At 41.2% G+C, this 21816-nt stretch overlaps 1 protein-coding gene across 3 annotated transcripts; it reads left to right on the forward strand.

Moving 5' to 3' along the window:
• Positions 1 to 1513: 1513 nt before the first annotated feature.
• On the forward strand, positions 1514 to 11851 carry ENPP4 (ectonucleotide pyrophosphatase/phosphodiesterase 4). 3 transcript variants are annotated; one of them, XM_042938958.1, is made up of 4 exons: positions 1514 to 1726; positions 7797 to 8655; positions 9299 to 9469; positions 11450 to 11851. In XM_042938958.1, the coding sequence occupies exons 2-4, from the start codon at positions 7830 to 7832 to the stop codon at positions 11812 to 11814; spliced, it is 1362 nt and encodes a 453-aa protein (XP_042794892.1). In that variant the 5' UTR covers positions 1514 to 1726; positions 7797 to 7829; the 3' UTR covers positions 11815 to 11851. The 3 variants fall into 3 exon arrangements, with proteins under 3 accessions (XP_042794892.1, XP_042794893.1, XP_042794894.1); XM_042938959.1 differs by lacking the exon at positions 1514 to 1726 and adding an exon at positions 1743 to 1947; XM_042938960.1 differs by lacking the exon at positions 1514 to 1726 and adding an exon at positions 6932 to 6951.
• Positions 11852 to 21816: the final 9965 nt, after the last annotated feature.

Consider the following 21816-nt stretch of genomic DNA (forward strand, 5'->3'; position numbering starts at 1 on the left):
CAGGTCTGGCAGATTCTAGGGATTGAATGACATGGCCTCTGCCACTCCTGCCGGCTCTGACACCCCACGGATCTAAGGAGCCCAATACATCCGTGCACAGGCCGGCCGTGAGGTCTGCAATGGGAATGAACTTGTGAAGGTACGAACTAATAATTGATAGAACCCAGCCAGCCCCACATTGTGTCTGAAGCTGCTTGCAGACCCTGGGGGTTTGGTAATGGCTATGTTCTAAAGTTCAGACCCATGGTGCAAAACTTAGACCTTGGTTTCTAAGGTCCACTATTGTAGGTTACTAATCCAGGTGCTGGGTTTACACCCAGGAAATCCTCAATGCCTGAAAATAATTGACATATGATTCACATTCTTAATTCATTTAATTGCATATTTTAAAGTACCCACTGGAGCTACAGTATTGAATATGAAAGAAAATACCCTCTTGGAGTTTTGTTTGTTTTTTTTAATGTTTATTTATTATTGACAGACACAGACAGAGCACAAGCATGGGAGGGGCAGAGAGAGAAGGAGACACAGAATCTGAAGCAGGTTCCAGGCTCTGAGCTGTCAGCACAGAGCCCGAGGCAGGGCTCCAACCCACAGAGGGTGAGATCATGACCTGGGCAGAAGTCAGACACTTAACCCACTGAGCCACCCAGGTGCCCCTCGGAGCTTGTATTTTAAAGTGAGGGAAGGCAAGAACCAAATGAATCAAAAGCTCCATTAAATTCAATAAACATTTAGCAGGTACTTTTTCTGCTCCAGGTTCTGTATTTGGCACCGCAAATACAAAGAGAGAAGAGATACTACCCACTTTTATTAAGTATACCAGGGTGACCCAAGTGTTAACAAATAAATCTACTTCTATTTGGTATTCTTTCCAGTAGTAAGTTTAAAGTTGCATTCTCCCGCTTCACAAAGTTTCCAATTAAAGGCAGGAACACAGTCCCCTATGTATATCTGTCGAAAGAGGTGCCCATTTCTCAGCTGGCTCCCTACCACAAGGGTTGTGTTTCTGTGTTTCTTGTAACCTAACTGGTAAACTGCCTAGTACTCAACTTCCCTTGTAAAGGTGCTCACTTTTCCAGTAAAACAGGTGCTTTGGGTAGAATCACATCGTATTTATTCCAATTCATTAGAAGTGGCTGAAGCTGCTCCAGACATGGGCTGGGCTCTGGTGCAGCCAAAGTCGTTTTTCCTGCGGACACCGAAGCCAACAGGTGCGTATTAACTGGGGGCGAGGCAACAGCCAGGGGCCTTTCCTGGACTCGGTGGGTTTCAGCTCCCCTGAAGGGCACCCCGCCCTAGGATGATATGAAAGGGGCGTGGTGGAAGATAGAAAAGAACTTCTTCGAGGTCCAATGCTAACCCACCGAAGCAGAAGTCTCCAGGTGGTACCGGAATCTAACCAATCGCAAAGGAAGTTACATTTAACGCGGCTCCGGGAACCAATCAGAGGAAACGTCTCAGCCCCCGCCGCCCGCCGGGTTCCAGCTGGTTGGCAGCAGGTTCCGCTGTCGCCCGCCGGGCGGCTGCGCACAATCCGTAGCGGCCCCAGCCAAGCGGTTCTCGGGGAGGCTGGGGCTGTTGACAACCGCGGCTGGAGCGCCCGCCATTGCGCAGGCGCCTTAAGAAGATTTCTGCCTCGCCGGTGTCCCTTCGGGTCTCCCTTGCCCCCAGGATCCACGAGCGCCGCGTGCCGACAGTTCTGAGTTCCGCGTGCCGGCAGCGGGTGAGTGTGAGCCTAGCGCGCCCGCCTTCCGGAGGGAAATGCCCCCACGTCCTTAGTCGCCAGGGGATTTGACACTGGAGGTGGTGAGAACCCCCTCCCCTCCCGTCTCCCAGCCTCAGGGGAGCTGGCGGGGACGTCCCCGAAGGGACCCGGAGGCGCAGGGACCGAGCTGAGCACCGCGAGGCAGAGGGCGTGTGGGAGGCGGAAAGAGCAGTTGGCAGGTGCTTTGGGAAGGGGGCGGGGGGGGGGGGGGGGAGACTGTGGTGTGAAGGGCGGGGAGGGAGGGCAGTGGGCTGACCGCGGCGAAGGTGGGCAGCGTTGACAAAGAGGGGAGGCGGGCGGCGGGGTGGGCGTTTGCATCTGAATATTAGATCACAGCTCATGGTCATTATATAATCAAATGTAAGAACTAATTTCCTAGAAAACCAGTTAGCAAAGATCACATGTACGTGCTTTTTATAGGCTGGACGCCCTGTTAAGCACTCTCCAAACGACGCTTCCTTTTCTCGGTACAGCAACCTTATGAGATAATAGCGTCCCATTTATATAGATGAGGAAATTCAGGCTCAGAGAAGTCAAGCGACATTCAACATTGTGCAGCGAGTGACAGATTCAGGTTTATACCAGCCCAGACCCCAGAATGGTTTTGCTTAACCACCAGGTGATCTGCTGGACTGAAGCCTGAACACTTGCCCAGTGTTATAGGAAGTCGGCTGTTCGTTTTAATGTTACGGTTTTCTTTCCTTTCTTCCTTTCCCCCCAGAGGTTGTTCCAAGCTATTTTAAGGAAATTAAACTCACTTGAAAGCAAGGAGGAGCTGTTTTAAGTATTTGAGTATAGCCACAAAGTAATTTGGGAGAAGTTTTGATGAGAACACAAGAAACACAAGAAGTAGCTGTTTTGAAGACACTAGAAAATTTTGTGAGCCCTTGAAAATTGGAGAATAACTTAGACTCCTAGCATTTTTAAGACTGAGTAAATCTTCTAAAGAGGAGTTACGTTTTTTTCTTTAAACACCAAGAAAATAATAATAATCTAGAGGAAATCACCAAAGTTCCCCAGGCCCATAGACAATAATGTTATTTTATTTCAAAGCTGTATAAAAGTTTAATTATACATATTTGTAAAGTCTTTAGAGCTTTTGTATTACAGAGCAGATGGCAAGCTAATGGTGACAAATACCTTTCACCATTTCCTGTAACTGTTACAGTCTCCTCTCCCAACTTCACACGGGCTAAGAATGCCAGTGCGAATTGTCTGACATGCATTCCACCCAGGTAAAAAAATCATCCCAGAAGACTTGGAGCATGTTCTGTCCCCTGAATTGAAGACAACTACTTACTACTTCTGGCTGCTGTTGGGATGTTTGAGTATAGTCCGGATGAGTCTGCTTTTTTTTCTTCCCTCTGCTATTTTTTTTTTTTTTGTTTGAAAAATTACAGAATTTTTCTCAAAGTTTAGTAATATGTAACGTGTAGTGATTTTGAGTTCTTGCAAATTACTTGAGAACTTCTCACCGGTATTTTGTGGCGAATAGATTGACACCCCCTGTTAGAACGAAACAGAAGGCAGTAGACATAGATATGGGCACTGTTAATGAAGGATGCTCTGACATGAAAGGTTTTGGTAATTGTTGGGAGTTTATTACTAGTTTTGTGAACTCACTGTTATGAGACTTGTAAACTTGTTGAGGGCGTGAATTAGTAAGGGCATAGTAAAGTTGCTAAATTGCTTTCTGAGCTTGGCCAATCACTGGACTTCAGCTCCCTTACATGTGAAAAGAAGGGGTTGGACTAAATTATTTCTAATTATTTTATAGTGGCACAATAATGTTATTCTGCCCATCGTAGTACAGACTTTCTCCTAACATAACAGCTTTGTAACTCAAATGGATAAAGGGAAACTTAAACGTGAGAGCCTGTCCTGTAACACTGTATGCACCCCCATTTCACAAACACTGAAACTAAATCTGAGAGAAGTTAAATCTGCCCACTGTTGCCCATCTACTAAATGTGAGCTCAAGTTCTGGGATCGTTCTGATTTCGGAGCCTACAGTCTTTCCACTCTGTGCTTCTAAGCCTGGGGACGAGGATCCTAACAGTGTGCTAACACATTCCTGAACCCCAGGATGAATAGCACGTATACCTTGAACATCCTTTTCATTCAAGATTTGGAGAAGGAAGATTTTGACTTGTATGTTTTTTGAGAAAGAGGGTCAGACACAGGTTTTCATTTTGCTGTTGTTTTGCATTTGGAAGGTGGTATAAGACATTTTCATGTTAAAACACCCCAGGTCTGAATTATGGAGTACAGATTTCACACAATTTTGGAGGTAAATTGAGACATCAAAGATGTTTCCCGTTTTCTGGCAGGGCATTTCAGATGCTTTTAAGATGACAATTTCATTCCCTCCTTTTTTGTTGTTGTTGTTAATACAATAGTTTTATTGAGATAGAATTCACATATTATCCAGTTCACTCATTTAAAGTGTGCAGTTTTGTGGAGTCCTGGAGCCATCACCACAGTCAATATGAGAGCAGTTTCATCACCCCCAAAAGATACCTCCTGCCCATTGGAATTTCCTCCTCATTTCTCCCCAGCCCCTTGGCCCAGGCACTACTAATGTACTTTCCATCTCGAAGAGATTTGCTTATCCTAGGTATTTCCTCTAAAAAGTCCTACAGTAAGAGATCTTTTGTGAGCACCTTCTTTGACTTCACATGCTTCAAGGTTTCTCCCAAGTTGTAGCGTATTGTTCATTCCTTTTTATTGCCAAATAATATTCCATTGTATGGCTCTGCCATACAGTGTTCAAAATGCAAGTTCCTGGCTTTTACTCCAGCTTGACTGAGCCGGAATTTTCCAGGTGTAAAGACTGGGCAGCTGCACTTGTAAGGAGCTTCCCTCAGTGATTTTTAGGTCTACTGTGCTGTCATAGATGATATGCAAAGAGAATTGACAAGGCTGGCAACAGGGCAGCTTTACCCAGGGCAGCTCTGTGGTGAGACAAGGGGAGGCTGTTTTACAGGTTTGGGGACCTAAGGAAGGGAAAAAGACCTTGGAGGTGCAGAGAGTGCATTCGGCCTGGTATGCATCAGACCTGACTTGCCTGCAGAGCTGCCTGTGCGGTGGGATTGGTGGCGAATGTCAACTGGTTACTGAGGGAAAGAGCCAGGGCAGTAGATTATGGTTTTAAAAAATATATTTAGGAGTGTCTGTAAGATACCGCACCACCTGTTTGCTGTTGTAGTTCACTCTTTCTGGAAACAAACATTTGTGCCTGGGAATGTAGCTGTACCTCAAGAGAAAACAGGGAATCCGCCAAGTTCGGCTTTCATGGTCTCCACGCAAGTTCTAAGATTGCTGGAACCCAGGGCAGCAGCCTGCACAGCATTGTGGTATGGCCGCACTTGTGCTGACGGTCCGAGGGAGGAGGCGAGTTGTGCCTAAACACTAGGTCAGGAGCACCAAATACCGAATGGAAAGAGAAATGCTGCTGTCTGTCTTGATTCTTGAGAGTTGATATTGCTGAGCTGTAGCCGGGGCTGTGTCTGTGCAGAGTGTCTCTTAACTCTTTTCTTTGGAGCAGTGATTTGATTTTGCCATTCTGTACTGGTTTTGGTTTCCTGGATGGCATCAGCAACGGATGGTCCGTGCACCACACCCCGAAGGTAGCCCGTCTCGGGTTAAAATGGTAGACTTTGCAGGCCCAGAGATCCTCACTGACAAGATGCTGTGCCTTTCTGATGTTTGCAATTGTTGAGTCCCTGGTTCCGAGAGGGTCAGAGCTTCAGTCAACAAACGTTTGAATGACGGTACATACAGAGATCATCTACCTGGTGGTGTGTTTGAAGGAAAGAAAGTCTCTGTCTTCAAGTCATTGCAGTTTAGTTGGGAGAAAGAAGAACACCCAAACGGCTCATGAACTTAATCATCATGTCAGCTCACTGCTGCTTACACCTGGGACCTCCAGGCACATACCCCACCCCCCGTCTCTCCGGCAGCCATACCTTGGGTCTTACTCTGAAATAGTGACTTCACTCACCTCACTCTGACCACAGTCTCACATTCTTGCAGCTTCCATCAAAACCTCCGGTCGGGGGGCACCTGGGTGGCTCAGTCGGTTAAGCACCAACTTCGGCTCAGGTCATGATCTCCCGGTTCGTGGGTGCGAGCCCCAGATCGGGCTCTCTGTTGTCACAACAGAGCCCACTTTTGATCCTCCGTCCCTGTCTTTCTCTGCCCCTCCCCCACTCACACGCACATGCTCTCGCTCGCTCTCTCAAAATAACTAAACTTAAAAAAAAAAAGAAAGAAAGAAAAGAACCTCCAGTCCAGGAGCCTTTCCACTTTGCACATCTGTATCGGTTTCATCTTAAGCGCTGCAGTTCAGACTTCAGTCACTCCGTAGGACCTTCAGCTTCCTTCATTATACTTCAGTTTCCGGCAGAGTCTCACGCGCAGGCAGGATCGGCTGCCTGTTCGTGCCTGTGCTGGGGCCGCCGAATTGCTAGAGAAAACCGGTCAACAGTGTCTCTAACAATTCATGACGCCCGCGGTCAACTTTGGCCACCAGTCCTCCCTGTTTCCCTGTACCCTCTCCCGTTCTCCACGTTGGCCACTTAGACATTCTCTGTGATTCTCAAAACCCTGAACCTTTTACCACCCTACTCGCTCTCAATAATCACCCCTACCTCTTGGAACACAGAGAACGCAGCTCCCTTCATCTCCAGCCCTCACACCTGTTAGCTAACTTAGCCTTCGCTCCCTCTCTCTCCTATTGCAATGAAAGAGATATCCCCTCCGTCTAAAGTGGACCATCCTGCTTAAATCACCTACCCTGCTTTCTTAAGGACCAAAGATGATAGAGACTGAAGGCAGGGAGATTTATTATGGGAAAGCTATTTTTATAATCAGTGGATTGTCAGAAAAAAATAATGAAAAATCAGGGAGAGCTATGAGCCTGGGGTGTTAGGGAGAATGGTTATGTTCTTGATAGTAAAAAGGAAGTTTAAGGGATATGGTGATGAAAGTCATTTCAGCAGCTGTTGGATTTCTTCAGAAGTTAGTACAGCATCCAAGTCCCTGTAGGCTTTGTCTGTCAACCTCATGTAAATACTGGGAACGTATAGATTGAGACGAGATCTTTTACTCAAGTAATATTTATTTCTTATCCTTCTTTTCCTGCCAGTATCTTCAACAGGAACTGGTGATGAGCCAATATGGTAACATTTCCACCACTTATTTCTGTGGGTTAGAAGGAACTTGGGGGTGGGGGGCGCCTGGGTGGCTCAGTCAGTTGAGCGTCTAACTCTTGATATCGGCTCCGGTCATGATCTCAGAGTCTTGAGATCAAGCCCCATATTGGGCTCTGTGCTGATAGCGTGGAGCCTGCTTGGGATTCTTTCTCCCTGTGCTCACACATGCGTGCTCTCTCTCTCAAAATAAATAAATAAACATTAAAAAAAAAATAAAAGAAACATAGAGTACTTGTCATTAAACTGGAAAAATAATCTCCTCTGGAGCCCCTGAAGGCTTGGTATTATTTCTGTTTTGTGCAAAGGGATCATTTTTCTTTCTTTTATCTGTTCTTAGTAAGTCTTTTTTTTTTTTTTTTCAAGATTTTATTTTTAAGTGATCTCTACACCCAACATGGGGCTTGAACTTATACCCTGCGATCAAGAGTCTCGTGTTCCACTGAGTGAGCCAGCCCGGTGCCCCTGTTCTTATTAAGTTTTTAGGATAATTTCTGCTACTACAGACAAGCAAGGCCACCAAACAGGAATATCTGTGTGGAGTGTCAGAGCGGTCTGTATCCCCTTCAGAGCATGAAGGGTGGAGCAGGACGTACATAAATAGGAAATTGGACAAGTAAAGACAGTTTTCGCCCCCAATTTTAGCTTTATTCAATTATCTTTCAGTAAATGGCATTATGTAATTTTAAGTAGATATGAAGCTGGTATATGAAAGTTTATAAATTTTGATTCTCTTCTCCTGATGGCTAAACTTCTGAAACTGAATCCAAATCAAAGCAGCACTACTACTTATGAACTGTGTTTTTATATTTTAGGAACCCTGATTGCTCTCCTTCAACACATTCATTATGAAGTCATTAGTAATACTTTTATTTTCTGGACTTATAACTGGTTGTAGAGGTAACTCTTCCCATAGTTTGCCACCCAAGTTACTACTGGTGTCCTTTGATGGTTTCAGAGCTGACTATCTACAGAACTATGAATTTCCCCATCTCCAGAATTTTATCAAAGAAGGAGTCCTGGTGGAACATGTTAAAAATGTTTTTATCACAAAAACATTTCCAAACCACTACAGTATCGTGACAGGCTTGTATGAAGAAAGCCATGGCATTGTGGCTAATTCCATGTATGATGTAGTCACGAAGAAACATTTTTCTGACCTTGATGACAAGGATCCTTTTTGGTGGAATGAGGCCGTACCTATTTGGGTGACCAATCAGCTTCAGGAAAACAGATCCAGTGCTGCTGCTATGTGGCCTGGTACTGACGTGCCCATTCACAATACCACACCTTCCTATTTTATGAATTATAGCTCTTCAGTGTCATTTGAGGAGAGGCTGAATAATATTACCACGTGGCTCATCAATTCAAATCCACCAGTCACCTTTGCAACCCTCTACTGGGAAGAACCAGACGCAAGTGGCCACAAATATGGACCCGAAGATAAAGAAAACATGTACAGAGTGTTGAAAGAAATAGATGACCTTATTGGTGAGCTAGTCCACAAACTCAAGGTGCTAGGATTGTGGGAAAATCTGAATGTGATCATTACAAGTGATCATGGGATGACCCAGTGCTCTAAGGACAGACTGATCAACTTGGATCGCTGCATTGATAATTCAAGCTACGCTCTTATAGATTTGACTCCAGTTGCTGCTGTACTTCCTAAAATAAGTAAGTAAACTTTTAGCTGAGGGATATTTGGGAAGGGGGCAATTGAACGAGGAGGAGGGCGTGTCAAAGAATGCGGCTCTGGCTTTCTGTAGTACGGTACCGTATATTCGTAAACTTGCTCAGAGTGAGATTCTGGGTTTTCCCCCTTAATTTGTAAGTCTTGAAGCAGTTAGTTTAAGGTTCATGTTCAAGGAGATTATTCCTCTGCCTTTTGATGTGTTTCTTCATTATTCACACTAATGGAAAAGGACATTGTTGTCCTTTAAAAACATCTGGGATATTTGTGTGAGATATATTCTTTGTCTACTGATCTTAGAATTCGTAATAATATGTAATTATTTCATCTTTCCTTAGGAAGCTATACATAAAAATTGTCCCCTTTTGTATAAAAGCCTACCAGGGAGAGTCACAAAATGAAAAAAGAGATATGTGAATGCTTGGAAAGATAGAAGTGTGTCTGTGTCTGTCTGTCCATCCCCAACAATGTCACATAATTATTATTGCTCTGAATTTTTAAGAATTAAGAGTGATTTAATCGATGGTATTGTTCAGAATTTATTTCCAATCATTCTGGTTAGAAATACTTATTTTCCTTATCATTCAATTGTGATTTTTTTCCTTTACTGTTTCCTTTTTCTTCCAGATACAACAGAGGTTTATAACAAACTGAAAGTCTGTAGCCCTCACATGAATGTTTATCTCAAAGAAGACATTCCTGCCAGATTTCATTACCAACATAATAATCGAATTCAGCCTATTATTTTGGTTGCTGATGAAGGCTGGACAATTGTGTTAAATAAATCATTACCAAAATGTAAGTATTTAGGATATATCTGTTGTATCCTGGGGATAAATCACACATTGTGACATATTTCTATTAACAGGGTGCTTTGATTTAGAGACTTTAACACTGTATAATCAGTTCACTTTTTGACTGGATAATTCGTAGGTTTTCATTCAACAGCAATTTAAAACCGTATTTCACCTTTAGAGAAGGGTGGGTGACCTTGACGGCAAAGGTGTAGATGTACTTTCTTACCCACATTGCGGTTACTGTCAGTAACGTTCAAGGTTGGTTCTCTTGACTTGTAGAAAATGGCAGAGAAGTAAAGAAACGGTAAAAGGGGACAGATTCGATAGTTCAAATGCCTGTTTATTTTTTGTGTGCATTAATAAACATTGTCCAAGTATCCCGAAGTCTTTCCCCAATGATGAAGTCGTTTACCTGAGTGCGGTTGCTCTTTGGAACACTGGGAAAGATTCAGAAGGTAAACAAACAAAAACCTACCAAGTACACAAAACAGGTGTATCAAAATCTCTCCTAAAGCTAAGGAAATAATAGGGGAGAGTTACAGGTCTTCCCTGAACCCAAGCTTATTCATCCATACGTTAAGTTCAATTTGAATACTTTTTAAAAAAAACTGGCTTTGTACAAGTCTGTAGCAGGAGTCAGAACATTTCTGTAAAAGACCAGATAGTAAATATGTAGGCTTTATAAGGCAGCTGGTCTCCATCTCAACTACTCAATTGCACCTTTGTAACGGGAAAGTAGCCCTAGACATTATGTAAACGAACTGACATGGGGGGTTGCAGGGAAATTTTGTTTACTGAAACAGGTAGGGGACTGAATTTGGCCAGGGGCTGTCATATGCAGACCCCTGATCTACAGCACATCAGAAGCTTCAGACAAGGATAAGATAATGGTTATTGGAATTTATATGTTCTTTACGCTTATATACTCACTGTTGAAAACTGAGAAAATACAGAAAAGTTTAGAAACGAGAAAAAAAAACAACTATCCATAATCCCTCCATACAGAGGTACGGACAGATGTGAATTGTGGGAGTTTCCCCCTTCTATACTTTTTTGCTATTACATGTACACGTATATTTTTACACTGCTGAAATCGTAATGTCTATATATAGAGTTTTATTCTGTTTTTATTGATCACATGCATTATTTTTATTATGAAATATTTCAAACATAAAATTAAAGGCTAATATAACAAAAACTGATCTGCCTTCCACTCAGTCGTTTGCACTTCATATGAAACCAGGAGCTTATCAAATCCAACTGGTGTACGTTAAAAGGGAATATTTGCCAACACAAAGCCAAAACCTAAGATTCTGGTGTTGGGGTCATATCAGAGACTATCCTGTCATGTTTTCCTTTGAGTTAGATTTGGAGTTACAGGTTGGTGATCTGGTTAGACTTCACATTCAGTACAAGAATCCCTTCTGTATTCTCAATTCTGTGGCCTCCGGATGTTAAGGTGTCCATTAACTGTCAGTAAATCAGTATATTGTATCATCCCGTCTCTTATCACGGGAGCAATTGACGTGGGTAAGGCTGCAGGTTCACTTCTTCCCCATTCACTGGACGCACTCACTTTTGCTCTCCAGTTATTTAGGACCCTCAGCCCACCCACTCTTTTTCTTTTATAATCACTAGTGCTCTTTGCATGCAGACGGTTCTGGAAATTGAAGGGTGAAATAAGTGGGGCCAGAACTGAAAGATAGGTACCTGAAGTCAAGAAATAGTTTTAAAGTCTCAGGTCATGACCAGTTGGGAAAAGCGGTATGTGTGTCTGTGTGAAATGGGGACATGGCTGAGTTGAAAAAAACTGAAAATTTTATTTCTAGCCCCCATCTGGTCCAAATTAATTGGAATTAATTTTAACAGATGGGAATTACACTGGCAAGAATCAGCATATTTCCATTGGAAGCAAGTTATTTTGTAATAGAAAGATCATTCTTTCTGTTAAGAACTAACATAATTTTGTTCTTTTTTTCAGTAGGTGACCATGGTTATGATAATTCTTTGTCTAGTATGCATCCGTTTCTAGCTGCCCACGGACCTGCATTTCACAAAGGCTACAAACACAACACAATTAACAGTGTGGATATTTACCCAATGATGTGCCACATCCTGGGATTAAAACCACGTCCCAATAATGGAACCTTTGGTCACACTAAGTGTTTGTTAGTTGACCAGTGGTGCATTAATCTCCCAGAAGCCGTTGGAATTGTTATCGGTGCGCTCTTGGTCTTAACCACGCTAACAGGCCTCATAATAATCATGCAGAATAGACTGTCTGTACCCCGTCCGTTTTCCCGACTTCAGCTGCAGGAAGACGATGATGATCCCCTAATTGAGTAATACTTGCTGGAATTTATACAGAGTATCTTTAATTATACATGAAACCAAGGATACATTCAAGGGATGGTGTTATAACTATGAAAAATCTACTTTGAAAGACAAAGAACTTAGACCAAGCATGCTAGAGTTATTTTGTTTTTCCCTGTGCTTTGTTTTGGTGCATCAGCTAATACAGAAAAGCCCTGACCATAGTTAAAATTGCTAGTAAATCATTAGCTAACACCACCTAGTTCTCTAACTAGAAACTTTTTTTAAGAAAAATACTGCCTCTGCCTTTTTTTTGCAATGAAGATTTGACACAATTTTAAAGGAAAATATACCAAAATTTAGTAGGCATGCTTTTCTAATAAATTTTTATATTTGTAACCGAAACAACAGACATCTTTATGCTGTTAGAGGATTTTGTGTATCAGGAAGGAAAAGTTTTCTATATTTTTATACTTATTAACCTTAATAGAGTCTGTATCCTAAGTTCACCTGTGACGTAGGAAAACCTCTGTGATGGTTAATAAAATCAGTTAACTGGGCAGAACAGATCTAGCATGTGAAGAAATTATTTTAAGAAAAGCTATTATAAAACACAACACAAAGACCATGTGATACAAAGCCTCAGTCTCCACCATTGCGTCTTTGTTTAGACCCGTAAGCTGTTGAAGCCTCAAAAGATCTCTTTTGAAGATTGTTGCTATTAAGAAACTAAGAAAATAGAATTGCTTTCCTTTGTGCTTAGCGCCTTCGCGTAAGTTATTCATTTGTGTGTGCGCAAGTGTGTTTGTGTGCACGAGTATGCAGACTTCCTGTGACTTACAGAAAGTGTCAGAGGTAGGCTGGTCTGTAGGCTGACTTCCACAGAACGTGGCTGTCAGGCAGACGGTATAATTGCACTTCATATTTGTTTACTTTCTTCTGACTCACAAGCTAAAATCCTAACTGAAGAAAATTCATCGGCTTTTGTTACCATTTTTTACTTTCTCATGTTTATTATGGCCAGAGGTATCCAAGTCCTGCAGAAAAACTGATGACCTGAATACAAATCTGGTTTCAATTGGGTCAGAACGAGGAAGAGAGATTTTGATACCTAACCTTTGGGACATTATGCCTTACTTTTTAGGCATGGGATTTGGTATCTTTTGATCTTTTCCACTCTTCATATGTTAAGTGGCAGAATTTAAGCTTAAACTCTAAGCACTGTTAACATTCTGTAGCCTGAGTGCCACCTCTGCTTTTTTTTTTTCAGTGTTTGGTTCATAGAAATAATCACTCTGCTCCTGTTTTTGTAAACATACATGTTCAGAGCTAAGGATTTGCTGTGAAGAATCACCATCCCACCTTGCTAGGTGGTACTTTCTAATAATCAAAATTAATGTGCGGAAACTGAGTTGTATCTGTAAAAGAAAAAACTGGCTTTAAGAACCATCCATCAGGACCTGAGGCAGGCCATTTTAATAGTGTGAACTTGAAAGTTTTGGCAATATAAAATAAACTGGGTAACTGTCTTTCAGATAAAAATAAATTATCTACAGCAAATATGCAGCCCAGTTAAATGTTGATTTTCTATTATAGTAAAGAAAAATGCTGCCAGTCATCAAACATATAATTCATCCTATTTGGTCACTGCTAATTTTGTGATCCTAGCATTTGATGCCTATTGTTTTGGGGGTTCTTGAGAAGCATTTCTACAACCTGCATAAATAGTCCATGCTATTGGTCATAAGTGGACTGTGTTAAGAACAGCATAATAAACAAATGAAATAAAACCAATAGGACTAATTTTGCTTTTTGACAAATTTTGATTTTTTTCCCTCACATAAAAGTTACCCTAAACTTAATAGTTTTTCTGAACAAAATAAAATTTTCTATTTCAATTTCCATTAAAAAAAAAAAAAAAGACTGGAACAGCCACATTTAAAACAGTAGACACATTTTGAAGTATCTAAAATAGCAGAATATTTCATACTAGCCCAATAGAGCTTGGTCCCTACAATGCTGTGAGTTTTCGTGATCGCATTAGTTTGGTGGTTAGGAGTTTCAGAAATCTATACGCAGCATCCAGCCTGTGGTGAGTGGACTTCATACAGGATGAAAGAGCCTGTCAGTGTCTTACCCTTTTGAATAAGACCTTTACATATTTGTCTTTCATTCCATTCTCAAAATATTAACTTTAAAATTGTAAAATTTTTTGTGTATATATGCTGAGGGGACAAAACAGTATTTATTTGATCAAAGAGACGTTTATATATTATTGAACTTTGTGTTAATTCATTTGTATCTTTGAAAAATTATCATCGTTAAAGCCAATGACTCCTCTCGTGCTCTGAGAAAATCTTTTAGCGAAGCCAGCCCTTTACCTTAAGGTTTTGGTGTGGATTTTGTTAAATTAGTGACTCCTATGTGTCCTGACATGTTTTCCTGGGTGATAGGAAGTATTTGGCTCTGGGAAACACTTAACTGTTGATGACAACAATACTCAAAGGTAATAGGAACACTTTTTTTTTTTTTAATTCTTTTTTAATGTTTATTTATTTTTGAGAGAGACAGAGACAGAGACAGAATGCGAGTGGGTTAGTGGCAGAGAGAGAGGGAGACACAAAATCCGAAGCAGGCTCCAGGCTCTGAGCTGTCAGCACAGAGCCCGATGCGGGGCTCGAACCCGCGAGCTGTGAGATCATGACCTGAGCCGAAGCCGGACGCTCAACCAACTGAGCCACACAGGCGCCCCAGGAACACTTTTTATTAAGTAGTTTTTGTTAATTCAGTGAGTGAATTCCGAGTAAGTACATTTATGCGTTGGTGGTATAGTGATGAGCATAGCTGCCTTCCGGAATAAGTACATTTATAAGGACAGTTCTGTTATTAAGGTGCGAGTTCTTCTGGTAAACAGCAATAAAATTCGAATGTAAATTATTTCAGTGCTCTGTATTGTAGGCCTTGTGTTACGGTTTCATCAAGCTTGGTGTAAGAATTTAAAGATAAATTCTTGGAATATTAAAGGATTAAACATGCCTTTGTATTGTTCTTGGGTGGCTCCCCCTCTTGTCCGTATCTGGTAAGATTTAAGGATGATGGCATTTAATTCCTTTTATTTGGAGGTTCTGCTTCATTGCGAATGCATAAAGTTACAAGTGAAGGACAAAGATGAGATGGAAGGTGTGGATTTTATGGTCATTTCCTAAAATAGCGTGTAAATAAAATGACATGAGTATGCTTTAAAGAAGTCTTTATGTGGTGCCTTAAGTTGAAGTAAAATATATTTTGACTATATTGTTTGAATCCATAGTGAATGACTTTGCTTATGATTAAAAAATTTTATGTGAATAAAAACGTTTTTACTGTAATTATTAAATATAGAATGCAGTGTTACTGATTTTTTAATTTGTCACCCTGCAAAATACACACACGGTGATAGATGTTGACCTGACCCAGTACTACTGCAAAAATCCACATGGGTGTTCATTAGAGACTTTTTTAATTTTTTATTTTTATTAAGTTTATTTATTTTTGAGACAGAGAGAGACAGAGCATGAACGGGGGAGGGGCAGAGAGAGAGGGAGACACAGAATCGGAAGCAGGCTCCAGGCTCTCAGCCATCAGCCAAGAGCCCGACGCGGGGCTTGAACTCACAGACCGCGAGATCGTGACCTGAGATGAAGTCGGACGCTTAACCGACTGAGCCACCCAGGCGCCCCTGCAGACTTTTTTTTAAAGCCAGGATTAAGTATGTAAATATTTAACCAAATTTTTATTCTTCTTATTTTTTTAAATATTTATTTTGAAAGAGAGAGGAAATGTGAGCAGGGGAGGGACAGAGAGAGAGAGAGAGAGAGAGAATCCCAAGCAGGCTCTGTGCTGTCAATGCAGAGCCCAGTGCGGGGCTCAAACCCACGAACTGTAAGATCATGAACTGAGCCAAAATCAAGAGTTGGAAGCTTAACTGACTGAGCCATCCAGGTGCCCCCCCTCAACCAGGTTTTCAAAACAGTGTATAAGTATACAATCTAGCATGAGGACATCATTGGAAAGAAGGCCAAGATAAATTTTGTACAGCTTCCAAAACTGTAACTTCTTCATGTACAGAAGGGAAGAAGTTTGAAAAAGCTGATTACAAAACTCTAGAGGTGAAGGGGGGATTATAGTATTTAAACTATGTTTTGTCAATAGCCATAGAAGTAGTTAAACTGTGTTTTGTAAATAGGCATACTAATTGAGTATAGATTCCACAAAGTTTTCCTCTAGTAGAGCAGTGATAAATTCATTCCCTATATTCATACTAAGCAAACACTGCTAGGAACTGTGGGAGGAAACGAGTAAAAGGTACTTGGGAAGAGAGCTCTGCCGCATCTCACAAGTGGTAAAACTTCTATACCAACAAATTCTGTCTACTCATGGTTTAACTCTTGCTGCTGAGATCCTTGGATACAGAACCATTTTCCAGGCCGTGTGCTTCCTGAAGTTTGGATGCCAGCGTCACACCTCTTTCCCTGACCCCCAGCTTCCTTGGTGCCTGTACTTGGGTGTTGTTACCGTCCTCCCTCCCCCAACACACACACAAACATGCACAGCTTCAGAGAACAGGAGAATCCAAACGAGCCTGTTGGGTCCTGTCGAGTTAGGCTGCAGAGGACTGGTTTGCTTTTTGGCATAAACCCTTTGGAGTTTCATTTTTCATTGTTCCGTGAATATTTTTTTTAGTTGAATGGTTTGCTTCATATCTTTCAAGAAAAACAAAGACATTAAGGCAAAAACCTCCCACGGAGATGCTGATCAGAACGTGTTCCGTATTCTTAATGGATGCGTGTGTGCAGGGGGTGGTGGCGGCCAAAATAACTCAGAGATGTGACTCATCCCCCATGGCCACATTACCTGGCAAGGGCCGAGTCCTACCCAAAAATCAAGCCCGACTGCCAGGCAGGCCTTCTACTTGTCCAGGTATCTTCTACCTCCTTGACTACAGAAATCTGATTTCCACCATTAAACTGAATCCAGGGAGCTCCTCGGGTGACAGCGCCCCAGTGATGGTTTACAGATGTCTCCAGTTCAGACTGCCCTCCTGTGGTAAAGAGCTGAGTTGCCAGGGACCCAGTTGGCATTCTTTTCTTCCCTACCAGGCTTACTCAACTTCACGTTCATAGCGGAGGCTGGTGGAAAGGATCAATGGAAATTAACCCCAAAGCAAATCCAGACAACCCCACTCTACAAACATATTTTGTAAAATGGTTCATACTGGTTAGACCCAGACCCAGTACTAGACTTACACGTTGTTTGAATTTTCCACCGAGGAGAGAGAGGTCTTGTACACCAAATTTTTGTTAAGCCTTTTTTTTTTTTTAAATAATAAAAGTTCTGTTTTCAGTAAAATGATGGAGTATGTAATTCAAACCAACCCTCTTGGTGAGGACTTGGAAAAATCTGGACAAAGTATAAAAGACCTGTGCTAAAGCACTGAAAAATTACGAAGAAAGTGAGGGATCAAGAGGCCACAATTCACAAGAAGGGGGAAATGTAAAAAAAAGGAGCCCCCGATGGCATCTGTAAATTCTGGAAGAGGCAGTGGAGGGCCTGGAAGCCAACATAAAAAACCGGGTGGAAGTGTGGAAGGAGAGAAAACATAGATGAAAAAGAGACCAGCAGAACATTGAAAAATATTAAGCCTACTTTATACTATTTGGCACAAATAAGTTTGGAAATACAGACAAAATGGATAATTTCCTAGGAAAAAGATGAACACAACTGATTTCCGTAGAGAAAGGACACGAAAACCAATTTCTGAATCAGAGATTGGGCAAATTATAAACGATTGTACAACAGGGTACAGACCCCAAAGCTAAGAATCTTGCTCATTGCCTCTTCATTAGGCTTGATTATCAATGTTACATTAGCCTCATAAAACATGCTTTAGAAAAAAAAATATGTGGGTTTTTGAGGTGACTATAACATGGATATAAAACCTGATAAAAGCACCCCCCCCCCCCAATGAAACTATAGACCAATATAGAATGGGGAGGGAAGCAAAATGGAAACTCAACCATATCAATCACTAAATGTAAATAGACAACATTCCCATTAAATGTCAGAGAGTGTCAGACTGGATGAAAAAAAGAGCCAGCTGTATGTAGCCTACCCTTTAAATACAAAGGCAGATTGAAAGTAAAAGGACAGAAAAGGACACACCATGTAAACTAACCATGTGATAGCTGGAATAAAGTCATCTTCAAGACAAGAATTTTCAGAGATAGGGACATTTCACCACGACAAAAAGACAAATATATCAAGAAGACAATTCTAAGGGTTCATACCTAAAAAGCAGAACTTAAAAAGCTTGTGAATCAGGGGCGTCTTGGTGGCTCAGTCGGTTCAGCGTCTGACTTTGGCTCAGGTCATGAGCTCACAGTTTGTGGGTTCAAGCCCCGTGTCGGACTCTGTGCTGACAGCTCGGAGCCTGGAGCCTGCTTCGGATTCTGTGCCTGCCTCTCTCTCTCTGCCCCTCCCCCACTCGCACTCTGTGTCTCTCTCTCAAAAATAAACATTAAAACAAAAAAAAAAGTTCGTGAATCAAAAAGTGATGAACTCAAGGAAGACTCCATAAACATAACTGAAGAGTTTAGTTCTCCTCTCTTAAATAATTGATACAACTAGACCAAGAAAAAAATCAGTAAGGGTGTAGAAGACCTGAGTGGTGATATCAACCATATTCACTTACATGGCATTTAGAGATTACAGCCCCAACCATAAAAGACATGTTCTTTTTCAAGTGCACACGGAATTATCACCAAGATAGATCCTATGCAACACAATGAAACAAGGCTCAGTAAATAATCTCAAAGGACTGCAGTCTTACAAAGCATGTTTTCTGACCACAATGGATTGATAGATTCAGTAACAATGAGATCTAGAGAAGCCTTGAATATTAAACAATGCACTTCTAAATAGCATACCAAACTTGGTAGAATGTAGCCAACGCAGCACTTAGATAGACATTTCTAACTTTGAATGCTTGTCTTTGAGAGGAAGAAAGGTTCAAAATTAATGATTTAAGCTTCCACTGTAGGAGGCTAGTTTAAGATGAGGAAAATAATTCAAAGCGAGTGGAAAAAAAGAAATAATAAATATAAAATCAGAATTAATGGAATAGAAAAGACAAATAATAAAGCTAAATTTTGGAATTTTAAATGGTAAAACTGACAAGGCCCTAACAAGATTGACTGAAATAAAAGGGAGGTAGCACCAATTGGTAATATCAGTAATAAAAGAGGGGTCATCACTTCTAGATCCTACTTATTTCAAAAGGATATCAAGGAAATGTGCCATTAAGTTTGTCAATTTTGATAAAACGAACCAATTCCTTGAAAAATACAACTAAAACTGATACAAAATCAAAGAGAAAATCTTAATAACCTTATGTCTATCACAAAAATTAATTTCTTATCGAAAACATCCCCACAAAGAAAACTTCCAAGTCCAGGTGGTTTCCCTGATTAGTTCTATCACACATTTCTTAAAAAATCATTCATTCATTCATTCATTCATTCATTCACACAGCACGCATGCACTCAGGGGAGGAGGGGAGGGGCACAGACAGAGGCAGAGAAAATCCCAAGCAGGCTCTGTGCTGTTAGCATGGAGCCCGATATGGGGCTTGAACTCAGGAAGCTATGAGATCATGCGCTGAAATCGAGTTAGGCGCTTAACCGACTGAGCCACCCAGGCACCCCAGTTCTGTCACACATTTAAGGAGGAAATTATTTTACACAAACTCTTACAGGAAACAGAGCATAAAGAAACATATCCAAACTGGTTTTATGAGACCAGTATGACACCGGTACCCAAATCTGACAAGGATGTTAAAAGAAAACCACAGACCAATTTGCCTATGAGCAAAAATTCTTTAACAAAATACCTAATTGAGTTTGGCAGCTCTGAGTATTTCAAAAGGGTAATACACATTAACAAGCAAAGTTTATCCCAGAAGTGCAACATTAGTTTTGATATTTGAAAGTCAATGTTAACCTCTATCTTGATAAGAAGGAAAACAAAATCATGTTAATAAATGAGGAAAAAGCATTTGCCAAAATTTAACATCAATTTATTATTAAAAAACCCCACACATTTGTAAGAGAACTTCAAGCTGATATATTTGCCACAGGCCTACAGCTAACATCACACTGAATCATATCATAATTATGTAAATATACAACTAACAGACTGAATAGTGAAATACTCAATGCTTTTCTTCTAAAATCCGGAACAAGACAAGGCTGCCCACTATCATCACTTTTATTTAACATTGCATTGGAGGTGCTAGCAACTCAGTAAGGCAAGAAAAAGAAATCATATGACAATCGAAAAATAATAAAACTGTCACACCCACAGATGACATGATTACATACACAGAAAATCCAAAGGAGTCAGACAAACCAGAAGCTTAATGAAATTGCTTGCTATATGGTCAATATATAAAGATCAAGTGTATTTTTATATATCAACAGAAAATGAAAATTTAAAACTGGTATCATTTATACTGATATCAACAAGCATGAACTATCTCAGGATAAGCCTAACAAAATACATGCAGATTTTTGCACAGGAAATTATAGCATCGAAAGGAATTGAGAAAGACCAAAATAGAAGGCTGTGCATGATTATGGGTTGAAAGATTCAATATTGTAAAGATCGTCAATTCTCCTCAAATTGGTCACTGCATCCAAACAATTCCAACAGAGTTTTATTTAATTTTTACGAATTGTATTAACCGACTCAAATTTATGCAGAAAGGTAGAGGGCCAGGGCACCTGGGTGGCTCAGTTGGTTGAGCACCTGACTCTTGACTTCAGCTGCGGTCACGATCTTGAGGTTTGTGGGATCGAGCTCCACATTGGTCTCTGTGCTGACAGCATAGAGCCTGGGTGGCATTCTCTCTCTCTCCCCACCCCCCACCCCCAATAAATAAACATTAAAAAAAAATGCAAAGGGCCAAGACAATTTTGAAGAAAGATAAAGTGATAGCACTTACTCTACCAGATGTCAAGAACCATCATAAAGTTGTAATAATTCAGTATGGTGTTGACACAAGGATAGAAAAAACAGATGAACAGAATTGATGACCTTGGTTAAAACGAAGAATCCGTATACGTGTGGCCGTATTAGACATCCCCTGTGTCTCAAATCCACTCGGCCCATACCTTAACTCCAGTTTCATCCTGGCATAGACCAGCTTCCCACAGAAGCAACCTGACAATGCTGAGCCTTGTTCTTCCTGGCCCGGACACGATGGCGCTGGGTGCCTATGAGCTCACACTTGGAACTTGTGCATACATTACCCAGAAATCCATGGAGTCAATACCCGTTGCAGCCACCCCTAACGAGGGGAGGGTTGGGAAGTTGACGGACAAATGTTTTGCATTTCTCAGGCAGACAGTTCTGAGATTTATTCCATAAGGCCCCTCTGGGTGCGGTGAGGTTGAGCACCAGTCATAACAACGGCCAACTCTCTGACTTCTGCTTGTATAGGCTTTTCCACATCTCTTTCACTCCTTGTTCCTCACTCTTGTTTCTTGGGATCAATTCACACAAAAATTGCCTGTATCCAAGCCTAGGTCTCTGCTTTTGGGAAAGTCTAGGCTAAATAGTGGATGTAAAGAATATAGCCAACAAAAATGTATACGTGTATGCACCAAAAGACATGTAAGAGAATACTCAGGGCGGCATTATTCACGGTAACGTCTAACCGGAAATGATTCAAATATCCAAAAACAGAATCCAGATTGTGGTATATTCACATAATGTCATTCCACGAAGCAATGAGAATAAACAAAGCAATGCGCACACAAGGACTTGGGAGGAAAGTCACGTGGTCTTGCGTGGAAAAAAACAAACATAAAAGCATATCGTGTGATCATAAAAATAAAATTTTTAAGCAGGGGAAACTCTTCCATTGCATTCCAAGTCAGGACAGTGTTTCTTGCAGGCAGCGAGGAGTGATTGGGAAGAGCACTGAGGATCTTTCTG

This window comes from Panthera leo, chromosome B2 (assembly GCF_018350215.1).
Source record: "Panthera leo isolate Ple1 chromosome B2, P.leo_Ple1_pat1.1, whole genome shotgun sequence".
Classification (NCBI taxonomy): Eukaryota; Metazoa; Chordata; class Mammalia; order Carnivora; family Felidae; genus Panthera; species Panthera leo.